This window comes from Mustela erminea, chromosome 6 (assembly GCF_009829155.1).
Source record: "Mustela erminea isolate mMusErm1 chromosome 6, mMusErm1.Pri, whole genome shotgun sequence".
Lineage (NCBI taxonomy): Eukaryota > Metazoa > Chordata > Mammalia > Carnivora > Mustelidae > Mustela > Mustela erminea.
In genome coordinates, this window is record NC_045619.1 from 56,733,459 (window position 1) to 56,749,971 (window position 16,513).

The following is a 16,513-nucleotide window of genomic DNA, read 5'->3' on the forward strand; positions in this document are numbered from 1 at the left end:
TGATTCTGGATTTATTCTGACGTTAGGACGGAAATTCCACAGAGGCCAAGAAAGGAAATGTGTTAGTACAAAACCACCCTGTGCCTCAGGTTAACAATGTGTTCATGTGTGTCCCAGTCTTAACTGACTCTGCTCAGCAGTGAGACGGCCCTCAGAATGGACCCTCAGATGGACAATATGGGGCAAAGTACACCTGAAATCCATAAAGACTTGGGTCTGAAACCCAAGTAAAGTAGGCAAGTGACTTAACCTTTCGGGATCTCAGTTTCTTTCTCTGAAAAATGGAAGTAATAATGCCTCCGTACAGTACTTTTAAGATTAAATGAGGCCTTATACAGCACTTGGCACATAGTACTCACTCAATAACCTTTTTTTAAAGTAAATTTTCTAAATTGCTGAAGCTTAGTATTTCTAAGTACCAAGCTTTTCCTTGATTATAGGAAGCCTTTTAAATGGAAAATTTTAGAAAGATATTATAGCGTTCTCTGACTTCTTAAACCAAAGATAATCAATATAATTTAAGCTCTTAATAATGACCTAACAATGACTAGGCTATTCTTTCCACAGGGATGTTTTAAAGGGGGCATATTCTTCCTGGGGAGTATCGTGCAGTTTGCCCCAGATGGTCTTAGACAGGGGCTCCTTTCAAGGTCTCCTGCTGGTTTTTCTAATATTTTAAGCACTTCACCATTCTGTGAGTTCTTTCTTAATGCTGTCAGTTACCCTGCCTGATTCCCATCATGTTCATCGCTTCTAAGCTGTAAGATCTGGGAAATCAGATAAGCAAGAATCTCCAATACAACAGGTCACCTACCAAAGATGGGTCCCTGACCATCTGATTTTTAACTGGGTCTCTTACTGCCCACGTTAAAACCTGAACTTGTCCGCTGCCCTTGCAGCTAGCCGTGACCACTAACTGATTTCTGACCATTAGCTCTAAGCAAAGTATGGGACTTCTGGGTAACCGCCTTAGATGAGATCGTCCTCTTTCCTAACTTTCACCTGCTGCTCGAAACTGGAGCTTGGGGGCGGTACGGGCATGGGGATGAAGGCCAGATCCTATAGAGGGGAAAACAGAAAGCTAGCAGGAATCTGGGTCCTGACAATCATGCAGCTACCATATCAGCTCTGGACAGACCCCCTAATTATGTTGATGTACCCTTTTTTTTTTTTTTAATGTTGAGTTAGCCAACATATAGTACAACATTAGATTTTGATGTAGCATTCAATGATTCATTAGTTGCGTATATATGTTTACATATCCTGTTTAAACTGGGATACTCACCCTACAGGCCGTAAGTAACACAACTGCCCCACAAGCTTCTTAAGGGTACATATAAAATTAGAGTAAATGAACTCTAAGTTAAAATAAACCACATTTCCTTTAGGACAAGACTTTGTACCAGTGATTTGGAGTCCAAAACCCTTTGCTGCTTTCTTCATGGTTCTGGGTTATGCCCTAGATAGATCAGGTTGTTACATAGATCACCTGTGCTCTCCCAGGTAACAGGGGGTAAGTCTGTATGAACACACGTGCAGTGTGCTAACAGAACAAGGAAAATAATGACCCTGGGCAGCCTGTGGGATCACTATTTTAAGTCAAAGTCTATCACACACACACACATATACACACACATGTGCAGCTTTTTCTCTAGTCAATAATGAGATGAATCTGACACATTAAAATCTATGTATAAACTACATTATAATGACATTCTACTGTGCTTTTTTTTTTTTTTTTGCCTAAAGTCCCCGATAACTGTGGTTCAAGGAGAGGGGGGAAAAGTGGGTGAGAATATATGGACATGCTGCTGGGAAAATGAAGAGTGAGTATCTGAGTTTTCTCTGTTGATATCCCCAGGTAATCTACACAGCAGATCCAAGAAGCCCTCATGGGTTCGTAAGTGATGATTCAGTGAGATTACATATATGAAGATGCTCTGTCTGAAAATAGTCATTTTTATCATCCTAAATATTAGCAGGATTGTGAGCTTGAGGTCTGTGATCATCAGCCCTGATGTCAAACACTGAATGTATTCTGATACATAATCCTTGTCTGGACTCCTTCTGTGATCTCTCCCAGGGAACTGTGAAAAGGACTGTTTTGCATGACTATAATAGTGTCACAGTGTGGCTTCCATGGCTTTTTCTGTTGTGTTGTCAGGAGAAAATCTGTCCTTTGAAAAAGACGACCTTTATGGGTTTCTTAGAAGTATGTAGAACCACTCGACTCCTGAGTCTACGTCCTTTGTCCAAACAGTGAATGTGGCAGAAATACTCAGCAACCATTCTTACACTCATCGGGACATTGAAAATGGAATTAAGACTGGAAGGAAAGAGCTAGTCAATATTCACAGAACAAACTCCAGGCAAGCCGTGTGACAGGATCCCTCCCAACGTCTGGCCCACAGACAAGCCTTCTCAGGTGATCACCTAAACAGTCTCTGTGGAAAAGAAGAATGGGAGAATTTAATATGCAAAAGTGTTTCTATCTAGCTCTTTTAACACAAGATTCTACCGGACAGACACAAACGGACACACGTAAATATGTGCTCTGTGAATGTGAAACACATACCCGCGTGGATATATACACGTGCACGCAAGAATTCTACATACGGTCCTCTGGGAACACCAGAAGGAAAAAGGCAGGAAAGACATGAAGGCTTTTAAATGAAAGCAGGTGAGAAGCGAGGACAGCTAAAGATCAATGAACAGAACAACCCCAGCAAGAAAGGGATGGAAACGAGGAAAGAAAGGTGGTGGGGTGGAGCGAAGCAGTGATGAATGAGGAAGAGAGAAAAGCCCGGGCAGTGAGGGAGGCAGCAGGCAGCCCCCGGCCGGCTGCTGCTGCTGGAAGCCGGACAAGGGGGAACAGATTTCAGCAGCGGGGAGCTCTAATCTGTCAGCAGCAGCTCCTTCATGTGTGACCAGCCGGCCCAGCTTGGGGACTGGTGCCAGTCTGGGCAGGCTAACCCCGCCAGGCCCTCCCGGAAGAGAAGGAGCCACCAATAAAACCCTGAGAGAGTGGAGGGAAGGTTCTTCTGCACCCAGCACCCACTGCTAGCCGGCTCCGGGCTTCTCTCCCCAGCCCTGTCTGCAGGGCAGGCTCAGACCCCGCCGTCTGCTGACCGGCAGTCACGCTGACCAGCCCGCTCCTCCCAAATCCTCATCAGCCACATCGGGCCCCGGAGAACTTTTTCCAGGAGAGGGCTGCCTATGTATTCCTAACAGCTCCGCTGGAGAGAGGCGAGAGAAAACCTCAACCCGTTATGTGTTTGAGATGGGTGAGGTCATAGAGGCAAAAGCCATGGAACTCTCTCTGCTCTCCAGATGCTCACAGGAGGCGGACCTCGGCCGGCTGCAGTCCAGCCTTCACTCAGGCTTCCAGCCCATGTCTGTAACCATAAATGACAGCGCTCGAGCTTTCTGGCAACTCGCCTCCAACCTTACCTCCACCCAGCCAGCCTTTATTCTCTGGTGGGAAGAGAAAGCAGATGGAGGCAGGACTCCCACTCAATCCCTAAATAACGTCAGCTTCAATTCCCATTAACTGTGAATTTGCACCCTTATCTGGGTAAGAACCAAGGGAGCAAGAATCATGGGGCTATGACCAGCCCAGGGCAAAGGTTAACAGGACAGGCCCGGCTGCCAGCCAGCCCTGCTGAGGACACGGTCAAGCAGGGTGCACGCTCTCTGAAGAGGGCCACTCCTGCCATTAGGACACCTGGGTGATGCCCCCAACCCCGCACCCACCTCTAACAGCTCAGGAACCACCCTGAGACTCCGACCCCACATTTGTACCATCACTTGTCCTCCGACTGTCTATTCCCTGAGAATACATGTATTGAAAGGGTTGGATTAGACCCTCAGCCAAGGACTCTTCTGATTTTTGATTTTCAGGGATGGGGGTATCCTTTAAGTTTGGCTAATGCACAGCAGAGTGAGGGGCTGAAACCCGAGGCCTGAGGCACTGCCTAAGCTGGGCAGCCCTGTCCTCAAACCTCTTAAAAACAAAATGGGGCAGTGATTCCCAACTTCATTCAAGCTTTTATCTGCCAAATATTTATCAAGTGCCATCAGGCACTGTGCTGGGAACACAGAGGTTAAGAAAAAAAAAAAAAAAAGACTGTTCTCGTGAAGTCTGAATTCAACTAAGAGGAAGACAGCAAAAGTACTTAAGAATAAAATGTACACGGCAGGTCAGGTGAGGGCTACCAAGAGCAATGAAGCAAGAGATGAGGGTAATGAGTTCTTGGGAGGGGGGGCATCCAAGTTGTGAGTTCTTGGGGGGGGCGGCATCCAAGTTGTCCTGTGATCAAGAACATCTCCCAGAGATCTGTGCATGGGTCAGGATTTTTGCAAGGATCATCTTCGGTGACTGCATGATGCCTGCGGTGCCGTATGGAGTCAGAAAGACAACCAGCAATGGACTTCCCAACCTCCGCAGGCTGGCTGCTTCTCAGCACAGACCTTATGACTCTCTTCTTAACCCTCACCATTGCCACCAAGGCCCGTGTCCTCTCTGAGGCAGAATCTGCTGTTCTCCACTGGCAGCCCCACAGCCATGCTCAGCTCTCGCTTCCATCCTCTTCGAGACTGTTCTGTTCCTTCCCACGGACAACGGACCACCTGTGTCTTCGCTCCCAGCACAATGCGCGCAACGCCTCCCACCCCAAACTTGTCCCCCCATGAGAGGGAAGTCTTTTCCCGTTCACTCCTTTTTTATCTCCTGCCCTTTCCTCCAACTGATAATAGCTCTGTGTTTGTTTTTTAAGGAGGAAGAAGAAGTAGAAGAGCAGGGAGGAAGAGGAGGAGGAGGAAAATGAAAAAGAAGAAACAGGAAAGAAACACCAACGATGTCACAGGTGCATTTTAAATTGTACAAGTCAGCCAAAGAATGAGGTAGTTATTGTGGAAAGAATCATGGAAGGGTCTCGGTGCTAAACATTCATGAATGCTCTTCCCAGATTTGAATTGAAGGGAAGGAAGCTAAGACCACTTGCCGAAATGACCACACATCCGGTAGGAGAATGTAGAAGATGAGAAGAAAACACAAGAATCTGAGTAAACCTCAATGGAGTCATTTTTCCAAGGACAATGAAAGCACTGAACAGATCTTTCAGGACGGTTATGAAATTCCTGAGTTAACTGTTCCCCCAATTTGTATCTCCTACACCACTGAGCAGATAACATCTCTCTCTACACACACAGGTGTGTCCTGCTGTACTAGGGATTTCATATGAAAATGTAGCTTTCCTTAGACTCCAGAGGATTTCTTTAATCAGGTGAAGGGCCACCGTGCTCAATAATCCATTGATAACTATGCCTTCACGGAATCTTTTGGCTACTCACAGGTAGATTACATGAAGTGAACCTACAATACGTATTTGCCTTCCCAGAGATCTGTCTGTGCATGGCCCTCTGTGAACATTTACTAACGAAAAGATGGGTAATGACCAAGCAGATCTTGTCCGTGGGGTCTGAAAATGAATGGACTCAAATCCTCATTTATTTCTTAACCTCTCAGCACTTTTCAGGCCAAGAGAGTCAAGTGGGCATCCCCTGGGAACAATGCAGCTACTACAATGGGTCTGAGGTTAGGGAGCCTGCCTCAAGGTTAGAGGAGCATGGAGTTCATCACAGTTCTAGGAAGAGCTTAACAGCTCTTCATACCAGCGGTCCTCGGCTCTCAAACACTGGACCAGGAGAAGGATTCTGGCCTTTTAGATAGCTACCTTTATGGCTACAAAACAAATGTTGAGCAGGAACACTGGAGCACATCAGGGGGAATAATTCGGCAAGATTCGTTAAGAGGTTTGCGCTGTTGAGATCCAGCCATCTCAAAGAGCACCTGCTTTTTTCTTAAAAGTTTGGAGCACTGGGCGGGTCCTCAGGGCAGACAGCGAGCCTGGAGGTCAAGGGCTAGTGTGCCACCACCTGAGCAACAGAAATAGACCAGCAGCGTACTGGAGAGCACACAGAAAAGGAAAATAACCATTACCTACTCCCTCGAGGAAGCGATAAAGGAAAAATATAGACGCGTGCCTACTAATAGCTAACAGTTGTTCTCTAGCTCAGGGGAATAAAGACAGGCTTAGATGACGGGCCTAATCACTTTCTAAACACTTTCAGATCGTCTGGTATCAAAACATTAGGATTTTTCTCAGGAACTAAGAAGATCCTTCACTTAGAGAACACACGACAGAAGAAATTATTCAACTCCTTCAATCAAATAAAGTTCCCAGTTGGAAAACAACTCTATCTCAGCATGTCTTGGGCAACAGTATGGGGCATGGGATCACATTTACTAATAAGGCATAAATGAATGCTACAAAGTTCCAACAGAAAATTAATCCTTATTAGTGTACAAAACAGGGTTGTCACATTTAACAAAAACAAAACAAAATGGGAGCCCTGTTAAATCTGAATTTCAGATAAACAAGTTATCTTTTAGTATCAGTATGTCCCCATGCAATACTGGGGACAGATTTGTGCTAACAGAATTAGCTATTGTTGACCTAAAATTGCAATTTAACTGGATTTCTATATTTTTCTTGAAACCTTGCTAGCCTTGTCCAGCAACCTAGAACCTATCTGGAAACAGTCACGAAAACCATATCTGGCCAGCCAAGCTTCAAGGAGCTAAGAAGTTATCAGTGGGGAATGTGGACTGATACCTTGATATATAATGTTTATTTCAAGGATCCTCCTTGAGAATGCCTGTGTGTCATTAAAAGAAACAAACAAACACCCTTCCTTTGGTAACTAACAGGTGAATCACTTCAAATGTGTGTCTCTCTTTGGGATTCAGCAATAACAGGGAGTCACCAATCCCTGTTCCCTAAGTCTAGATTTAGGAACCTTCCTTACCCAGAAAGAAAGGCATCATTTGGCCAGGTAAGGCATCATTTGGCCAGGTAGAAATGGGAGCTTTACCTCCCCCTTACAAAGCTTCCAGAGAGGACAGGGCCAGGTAACGTTCCTGGTTTTTCAGAAGGGAAGAGGAGAAACCCCTTCCTGACTCTGTATTTCTGGTGTGACCCAGGGCTGGTCAGTTCCAGATTACCCCCCCCCCCCCAAGGAGGTTTCTTCCTACTGCTGTGGCAAAAAGCAGCAAGCCAAAGAAAAAGTCATCCTCATAAAACAACCAACCATTTGCAACAATTTTATTTGCAAAGATCTCCTGCTGTGGCTAAATGGTGCGGCTGCTTGGTTTGTTATTTAAAAGAGTGACCCTAGTGAGACCAGAGCTCTTGAAGGGGGAGGACAGTGGGGGAGGAGGCTGCTTTCAGACCAGGAGAAGTAAGAGGAGCTGGGACTGAGTGTGCCTAATTGAATTCCACTGATGATTCCGCGTGCTGTGCCACACGGTAATAGCTCAGACTTTGAGGCTAGCTCCTTACAGTCCCTGTTAGTCAACCCCAATCCTTTCTGGGCCTTGATAGAAAAGGATATTAAAATATTCTCAAGAGAGGCTAGAGATTGGATTCAAGTGCCCTAAGGAGCCGCAATTGAGAGGAGGGAAGGAACAGATGGGGGTGCGTGAGGGATAAGTTATGGAGACAGTAGACAGGGCCAAGAGGAGAAGTCTCGGGACAGACACAGGAACACCCCCCCCCTCAACAAAATAATATCAGGGAACTGGGGCAGAAGGGAAAGTTCACAGAGGAAAGCCCTTCATGGAAAAGTGTTTTGATGCATCTGAAGACACTTCTTATGCAGTCCACGCGGGAAATCAAGGTGGACTCTCGGCTCTACCCTGCTACTCAAGGAATTTATGAATCATCTGGACTGAGTAATCCCTGTTCTTTTTAGGACTGCTGCGCTGGCAAAGATGGCGGTGGGTACTTGTGGCCGTCTTGATGACAATGTCTGAGGAGGGCTCCCTTTCTGAGTGACCACGAGACAGGGTCACAAAAGTTAGAACCAACTGGGATTTTAAAGGTAGAGTGGTCAGAGACCAGGCTTCAGAGGGAACACTTGCATTCTAACAGAAAGTAAGCCAAATGGCAAATGAGAATATCTATAGGTTGACAGTTTACCTGGACAAAGTTTTAGGATGAAAGCAGGTATTCCTGGACGAAAACTGATGGACTTGAAGTTAACACTCATTTCGTGTGGCAGACATTTTGGTCTAGAGAGTCTTCTTGTTAGTATTGGTTTTAATGAACTACTATTTGGCAGAGTAATCGGCATCGGATTTTAACTTAACACTAAAGACCATGGGAGAAAACCTGAAGGTACAGAATCAAATAAACAGTAATCTTTTCCAAGGAAATCTCTACTATCTTGCAAAAAGCAGCAGAACAAGAAAAACCCTCCAGGGGAGGTAAATGCGCTGGGCAGCTCAGCATCTTGGAGGAGGTCACTCATTCACTCCAGGTGTCTTTCTTTCTTTTGTCACATGGGGCACTGGGGGGGGGGGCATGGAAATAAGTAGGACAGAGAGGTCACTGCTTCCCCAGAACTTGCAGGGACAAACCATAACACAGCACAGAATGACAGCCATCTCAAAAGTGGCTTTACTAGGAAAGCAGAAGATGTGGCAAAAGCACATAACAGAGTCCTGTTAGTCCAGGGTCTGGAACAGCTTCCTCAGTGGAAGTGAGGCTGGGACTGAAGCCTGAAGAATGGAAAGGAGGCAGGTGAAGGAGCATCAGCATTTACCTACTGGTGGGAAGGGGTTCCTGGGGAATATATTTAAGGCAGGGAAAAGAGTTAGAAGTGAGAACATGGTATTTTCAAAGAACTAAAGCAGGTTCAGTATTGTAAGGATACAGTGTCCAAGGGAGATTGCAGCAGGACAGTTTTGGACAGACAGGCTGGCCTATGCAGTAGAAGACTTTATAAACCACATTAAGGAGATGGGACTTCATTACAGAACCAACGAAAAGCCACTGAAAGGCATTAAGCAGGAGAGTGATGAAATCACATTTTCATTTTTGATCACTCTGGCCGCGATGTAGACTGGAAGGATGCAGGACCGGGAGCCGTAAGATATTTACGAGGCCCTGCAGCAATACAGGTAAGAAGAGCCAACCAGGAGCACAGCCTGGGAATGTAGCCGGTGAGAGCACTCCAGAGGGGATCCACAGGAAACGGCAGCAGGAGATGGTCTCCTAGGAGACTGGGAGAGGGGAGGGCAGTGAAAGCAAGGACACCTGGACAATTTTTACTTGAGGCCCCTGGGTAATAGGATGCAGCCTTTACAGGTAGTATAGATCCGCCTGGAAGAGGGAGGGGAATGGAAGAGAAAGCAGTTCAGCTTCGGATATGGTGTGTTCTAAGGCCCTGTGGCATCCAGAAGAGCCTATCTCCTCATAGTTGGTGATACAGACTGGGGCTCAAGGGAGAGGTTTCAGCCAGAAGTCAATTCACAAACGTCAGTTCTAGTCCTGGCAATGGAGGGGTCTAGGACAAAGAGGGGGTCTAGGACAAAACCCTGAGTTTTATGCCAATATTTAAGAGATGTCTAAAAGGAAGAAAAGCATGCCGAGGACTTTGAGACAGAATGACTAGAGAGGGAGGAAGAAACCAAGAACGTAGTAATAACTGGCATGGCAAAAAGCAAAGTTCAAGATGGGATAATATGAGGATTGGATCACAGAGAGAGCTACATTAAAAGGAGCTCGGGAGTGAGGGGCGCACTCTTGGTTTTGACGCAGGTCACAATCTCAGGGTCGTGGGATCAAGGCCCTTGTCTGGCTCTGCGCTGAGCGGGGAGTCTGTTTAAAGAGTCTCCCTCTCCCTCTGCCCCTCCGCCACTCACTCAAGCTCACTCATTCTCTCTAAAATAAACCTTTAAAAAAAAAAAAAAAAAAAGGAAGCTTAAGTTGCAACTCTGAATTAAGAGTTGCTGAGAGGCTTTAGTCCAACTCCCTCCCAGAGGTTAAACAAGTATAAGCAGGTACACCTTCAGCCTCCACTAATTGTGTTTCAACCTCCCCAGAGGACGCTTTGATATTTTATTTAAGCTGGATGGTACCAGAGTAATGTGCTTTCTGCATAGTTTTCTATTTGTCAGATAGAATTCAGAAAGAATGTAAAATGGAGGCCCAAAACATATTGTAGAGTCAGAGAAAGCCAGGTTATTATAGTCACGTTTCCATTAATGTAAAATTATAGATTTATATGCATATAGGTACACACGCATTAGAGAACAGCTGGAAAGATGTTCTCTAATTACTTCCACAATGACTATCTCTGGTTCGCTGGCTTTAAGGCCATTTTTCTCTTCTCCTCCTCCTTTGTAGTCTTCTGCATTATCTGAGTTTTTACAGTGTTCGTGTATGGTGGTTTTCTACAAATCACAGAATCACAGAAGCCTCACAGAGAATCTTCTGTCCTACACAGTCACATAACACCCACAAGAGGATACCTGGGAATCATGGCTGGATTCGGAGGGGAGGTAAGGGAGCGGAACTCCACCCATGTCCCCTTCCTACTGCGAAATCAGACTCAGAGCAACCATAGAGCTGCTTCCACAGCGGCACTCTCACACTTACACTTAAAAGGCAGAAGGAAGCGAAGGAGACAAAAACCGAGGGAAGGATCCTCTTCATGTGCCTCCAGACCCACGGAACCTAATGTCCATTCCCTCCGAGCATAGCAGCGGTCCTAAGTAAAGGGACCAGTAGGTCCTCCCTCATGTCAATGCCCATTGTGTCTTCCGTGGCAGTCAAGTATGAGAGACTGAGCCTCTTCCTTGGAGACCGACTCTGGACCGTTCACACCCACGACCCTTATTCTGTTGGATCATAAAGTGGAAACAACTCTTAAACCCCTAAAAGAATGTTGCTTTGAGGGTTAAATGAGGTCAAACCTGCAAAACCCTTGAGTAACACCTAGTGTGGAGGAAATGATCAATAAGCGGGAGCTGTTGAATATTTCTGAGAACAGGAACCCAGCACAGCAAGCTTTGGACCTGAAGCTCTCCCACCATCACTAAGAACTGCCATCTCAGTGGCCGGCTTCACCCTCTGACGTCTTGAACTGCTCTTCCCAGCGCTTCCGAACCTCCACCCCCAGTCCTGAAGGCCCTCCCCCGACCCTCTGCCATCAGGACACCTTGGGTCCCTCGCTCACCTATTCAGCATGTTGGACTGGTAGATTCTCTTCTCATGGGTGTTGTAACAACTGCTCTTGGGCTCGGGGATGAAGCTGTGTTCAGACAGCATGTCGGAAGCAGCGGTGGTGATTATGGCAATTCCATCCCTCACTCTGGCAGGGAGGCCATAGTCCCATTCATCATAGGACACAGAGATGAGCCCGGTGGGGAACTCCGAGGGCACTGTGTCCGTGTCCCCTGCCACCAGACTAGGCACAATCCATGTGTAGCCATAGCCAGTCAGCCCTACGGAGTTAGCAACTTCAAAGATGTAGGTGGCTTCTTCCTTAGTGCAATAAAGAAGAATGATGGGGCTTTGAAGTTTCTTGAGCTGGTTCTGGATCTTGGAATCTCCATCATCCAGGGACATGTCCAGCAGGAGGACCTCCTCTAACTCCCAGCCCACGAAGCTGTTCTCGATGGTGCTGCGAATCTTGTTTACAAAGTCCTGGTAGCCGGGGAAGTAGGTGGTGACGATAGAAAAGATGTACCAGTCATATTCTTCCATGATGTTGAGCATTACAGAAGCTTGCTGTTCAATTGATGGGCCAAACTGGAAAAACATGGAGGATTCATCCTAGAATAGTAAAAAGGTAAAAAAAAAACAAAAAAAACACCAAAGATGGTAAGGGAGAGTCTGAATCAACTGGGCACAAAGGTTTATGTTCATTTTTTACTTTTTCACACACCTTTTAAAATGCGATGTTTGAATTGCAAACATTTCTAATACCTTCCTTCCTAAAACCACCTTCTATACTCTAGGGGGAGAATCAACACAGGTCTACATCCGTGTTGTCTGAAATCCCCGGGGCACAAAAGAGCTTCCTACAATCAAACATGTTAATATTTCTATTGCAAGACATGTAAAGAGTCGCATTAAGGGGGATAAAGACTCTAAATGGCCTCATATCAGTTCAGGTCAGGTTTCGCTGTCAAATGAGCTCTAGGGTTACACACGCTTTTCATTTTTTGAACCTTCTGAACTGATCACAACCATGGAAGTGTATCACTCAGAGTGAATAAATGGAAAGGCCATCCATCTACCCGGAAACCTACAGACGGAGGTGGTGTAAGCACACTGGCCTGGTAGGTGGGAGGTATTCTGGTATGGATATCAGGGAGAAGAAGGTTTGGCCAGTGTATTTTCTATAAAGAAATAACTGTTGGATTAATAGCACATTGAGTTTTTTGTCTTCCACCGTGATAAGGAGATAACACAAGTTAGAGGAAGGTGCAGACTGTGTACCTAAGCTACAGGTTAAAAGGACTTGGATTCAAGCTCGTGTATGATAAGAGTTTAGAGCCGCACATAGAGATTATTCTTCCTCCTACCTGTCTAACACCACGGGTCTCGGTCTGACCTGTGTATTATACACATAGCCTTCTGTCAACTCTGAGTATGTGTAGGTTTTCTCCCTCCTTTTGAGGGAGAAGCCATTTTAAATTTCTCCCATTTTAAACCGTATTTCACCTGCTGTTCTGAGATGTCAAGCCCTGCATTTTAGCTCTGCCTTCCAGCTAGAAGAATCTGCAACCACAGATGAAGACCCTCTTGGCCTTGGCCTTCTTTCTCAATCCATTTCCCCTGACTTCCTCCTGGGTAATGGCATCTCTTTTCTTGTCAGTGCCCCTATCTTTTATCCGATGGTTCATCCCCATTTTATAACAATCCAGGAGGACAAAATTGGTGTCTAAAAGGGGCAGTTCTTTTCAATCCCCCCAGACTAGAGCTTCACAGTACAGTCACAAGAGACCAGGCTTTTAAACAAAATTATACAGTGATTTCTTCGTTCAAGAACATATTCTTGTACAACTGAGATTGTTGAGTGTTTGGGGGGCACCCACTATTGAAAAAAATACAGGTTGTGAAATACCCAGCTGCTATCCACAGACCCTGATTCGGCAATGAAAGCTGCCAGCCCTTTGGCTCTGCCAAGCTATGATTGCTTCATGTGGCTTGAACTTTTCACGTTTTCCACAGGCAATTCAGAAGGAAACAGGAGATGCTTAGTCGTTTGAGGGCAGTTCTTTCTGCTAGGGGTAAAATGGTGCTTATCCTAGCTCCCTCCTCCGGCTTAAACTTCCTGGTCAGGGAGAATTCAGGTAAGTAGAGCAGATATGGCAGAAAGAATGGTGGGAGGAGCGGGAATCCATTCAGAATAAAATATGGACTTTGTGTGAACTTACTCCAAACTGTGACCAGCCCCTGCCTCTGACACAACTGCCCTGGTCTCCTACCACAACACAAGTACTATTCTTCAGGTAATGGTGACTTTGTCCTTAGGTTTTAGGATTATAGTGGGATTCCAGGACAACAAAGTTTAATTATTCCAAGACTTGTCATGGGTCTACAGAGAACCACAGAAGGAAAGGAAGGTCTGTGACAGAACCACCCACCCAGAAAAGCTTTAGAGAAAAAGCTATTTGTTTTCCTGTTACTTCCGAACAATGTTTCACTTGAGGATTCCCTTTTTCCACTTGGGTTTTCACAAAACCTAGTGGATATAACAAAAGGACAAAGGCTTCCAACTATACCTTAAAATGTACAGGCTAAGGCTGACAGCATTCCAACTGTAAACAAAGGAATTCAACCCATTCTACGATAAGGGAAATATCACAAAGAGGTTCTTGAATACCCACAATTCTCCACTTGTTGGAAGACAACAGCTGGTTCAAACACACAGGGAGAGACAGCCCTGAGAGATAATCCATGAGGGCCCATAGTATATGAGCCCATGCTAATGAAAACAAAAAACTAATCTAGTATATACCAAACTTACCCTCTTCTCTCTTAGTCTTAAAACTCTCTCGCAATTTTAAATGAGCTCCTAAAGAAATAGCCAGCTACTATGTGAAGAAATCCAATAAAATAAGGTGAAAGTAAGAAGAGAAAAACTAATATGGCTCCAGCTCATCCCCACCATAACCTCCTCCCACCTAATTCTATCATCCTCCGCCATCATCCTTTCTGACTCCTCTCTCCCACCAATGTCCCCTTCAACTTTTTATCTCGCCAATCCTTCATTAAATAAAGGATACCTTACATGCCCATTTTGTCTGTGGCACCAAGAAGAGGTTAATGAAGCCAAACAGAAATCAAGAGACAGAGTTACAGCTTGGGCAAGTGTTCTGCGGTATAATGACCAGCCAGTGTTATTAATTTAGTTGACACATCAATCTGGTATACAGCAGCCGGGAATGGGACAGCTCTTTTTCAACAAAGCTTTGGGCGAACTCTAAGTCGCAGGCAGTGACAGGCTCTGCAAATTACGGCTGAAGCCACAAATCAAAGAACAATCTTCACGTGTGCACAGAGTGGAAAGGACTGGTGGTCACACACCGGTCTTTGCAGGCATCCAACCTGCATTGCGATCACAAGAACTGTCATCTTCCAGGATGAAGGACAGGGAGATAATTCAGTTGGCAGCTCACTATGTTCCCCCCACTTACATTTTTATCTCCTAATGATTCCCAGGCACCTCTACTGCATGCATGTACTTCTTCACCTTGCCTCACAAGCATCCATAAAGCATTCATGTAAAAAGGGCCACCAAAACAGACATAATTAATACAGGGAAGACACAATTGCACAGTAGACCCCATCAGTCTAGAACCATTAGATTGAATCCTCATCGCTTAGATGTTCACGGTATTTATTTGCTAATAAGAAACAAAAACAAGCCCTTTTTCTTTCTGCTCTCAGTCTCCAAAACAGAGTTAGTAGCATGTGAGATTTATCTTCTCCATCCCCCAGATCCCCTACAGACCCACTTCGAAATAAGGAATAAACCACGGCAGCTGCTGCTAATGCCCCTGGCGATACATTGTAGCTGTCAGACCACTTTGGGAATAGCATCAGCTGGAGAGAACCACCTTGCCCAAAGTCACACGCTCCCCACTCCCCTTTCCAGGATAAATTGCCCTGAATGACTGCTGGTCAGGGAGTATAAAGACCTTGCCCTCTTGCCGGGACTCTAGACACCTCTGAAGGATCAGTCCATTCTCAGAACTTCCCAACAGGGCTGGTGGGAGCCTCCATTAAGACCACATCACATCTTTACTTCTCCCTCCACCTGCTCCTACCCGATCTTCCCTTTTCACAGTGATGATCTCAAGAGCACTCCCTAATAATCTCCTGTGTGCTCACCTTGGTCTCAGGGTCCGCTTCCTCGGGAACCCAACATGAGACTATTCAGTTCCCTTTATTCAAAACAGAAAAGAAGTGGCCTTAAAAAAAAAAAAAAAAACATAACATCTATTTTCAAACACAGAAATGACCTATATGTTAGAAAGACAAGTCTCTACTCATTAGTTCCAACAGAGAAAACTGGAACTAATGAGTAGGAATATTAAACATCACTATTCGGTTCAACAGAAGAAACAGGTACGCAAAAATTATAGTTAATTTAGAATAGAATGAAACTATGTGAGCTCTCTGTTGCTATAAGCATTTAAACGGAAGTTGGATTATTATTTGATAAAGAGATGCTCCTCAGCACTCTGCCTGGAAAATGTCATGCTCTCCTTTAAGGTCTAGTTCAAGTGTCAGCTTTTCATTTGTATCCTCTTTTTGAACTTCCCCCAGGTAAGTTAGTTATTTGCCTTGTACTTTCACAATTGTTTGCATGTGCCTCTATCCTAATATTTATCACATAGGAGGCATATAGTCCACCCTATATGAAACATGAAAACATGTTTCTCAAGAGCAGGGGCTGTGCCTTATTCATCTCTGGATTCCTAGGTGGCATGTGAAAAAAAAAGTGGTTTTGAATTAATATTTAAAAAGAAGATTCCTTTATTGGGTGAAGATTACCGAAATAACTGATGGTCTCATCTGCTTCCAAATTTCTGTGCTGATGACACATACTGACCTCACAGAAATCAGCTATGAATAGTTACATATATATAAACCATGCTTTTATAAAATGTGAGGGGCTCCCCCGTGGAGCCAGGCAGACAGGCAGAAAACACCAGTGGCCGCTTCCTTACTCCTCCACCACAAATTTCTTGGAAACATCATCTATACTCACTTCCTCCAATTCCTCCTCTCTCATTCTCTATTCCGCTAACTCCAACCAGACTTTCAACTTCACTAAAACTCCTCCTGTCGAATGAAGGAGAGGTGACCTTGATACTGCCAACTCCAATGTCCACGTGCAATCACTGTTAGGGTCACTAAGGTACCCTCCAGACTGAGAAGACACATTAATGCCAAAAAACAAAGCAAACCATTCCATGCCCTTTACCCAGAATTTTGATCAGAGCAATTTACCGAGGAATGGGCAGATGGATGATCTCCAGCACTCCACAGCTCTTTTCCATCCCTCTCCAGACCTCAATCTCCAGCTTTTGTGGAGTGAGGAGCATGGAGGTGAGGTCATAGGGTAATTATCTAAAGTGGGGCTC

At 45.2% G+C, this 16,513-nt stretch overlaps 1 protein-coding gene across 5 annotated transcripts in view; it reads right to left on the reverse strand.

Moving 5' to 3' along the window:
- GRIN2B (glutamate ionotropic receptor NMDA type subunit 2B) overlaps positions 1-16,513 on the reverse strand; it is a 407,609-nt gene that overhangs the window by 166,405 nt on the left and 224,691 nt on the right. For all 5 annotated transcript variants that reach the window (XM_032347390.1, XM_032347392.1, XM_032347391.1 and 2 more), the window contains one exon: positions 11,086-11,684. In XM_032347390.1, coding sequence (XP_032203281.1) covers positions 11,086-11,684 — 599 coding nt within the window. The remainder of the gene's footprint in view (positions 1-11,085; positions 11,685-16,513) is intronic.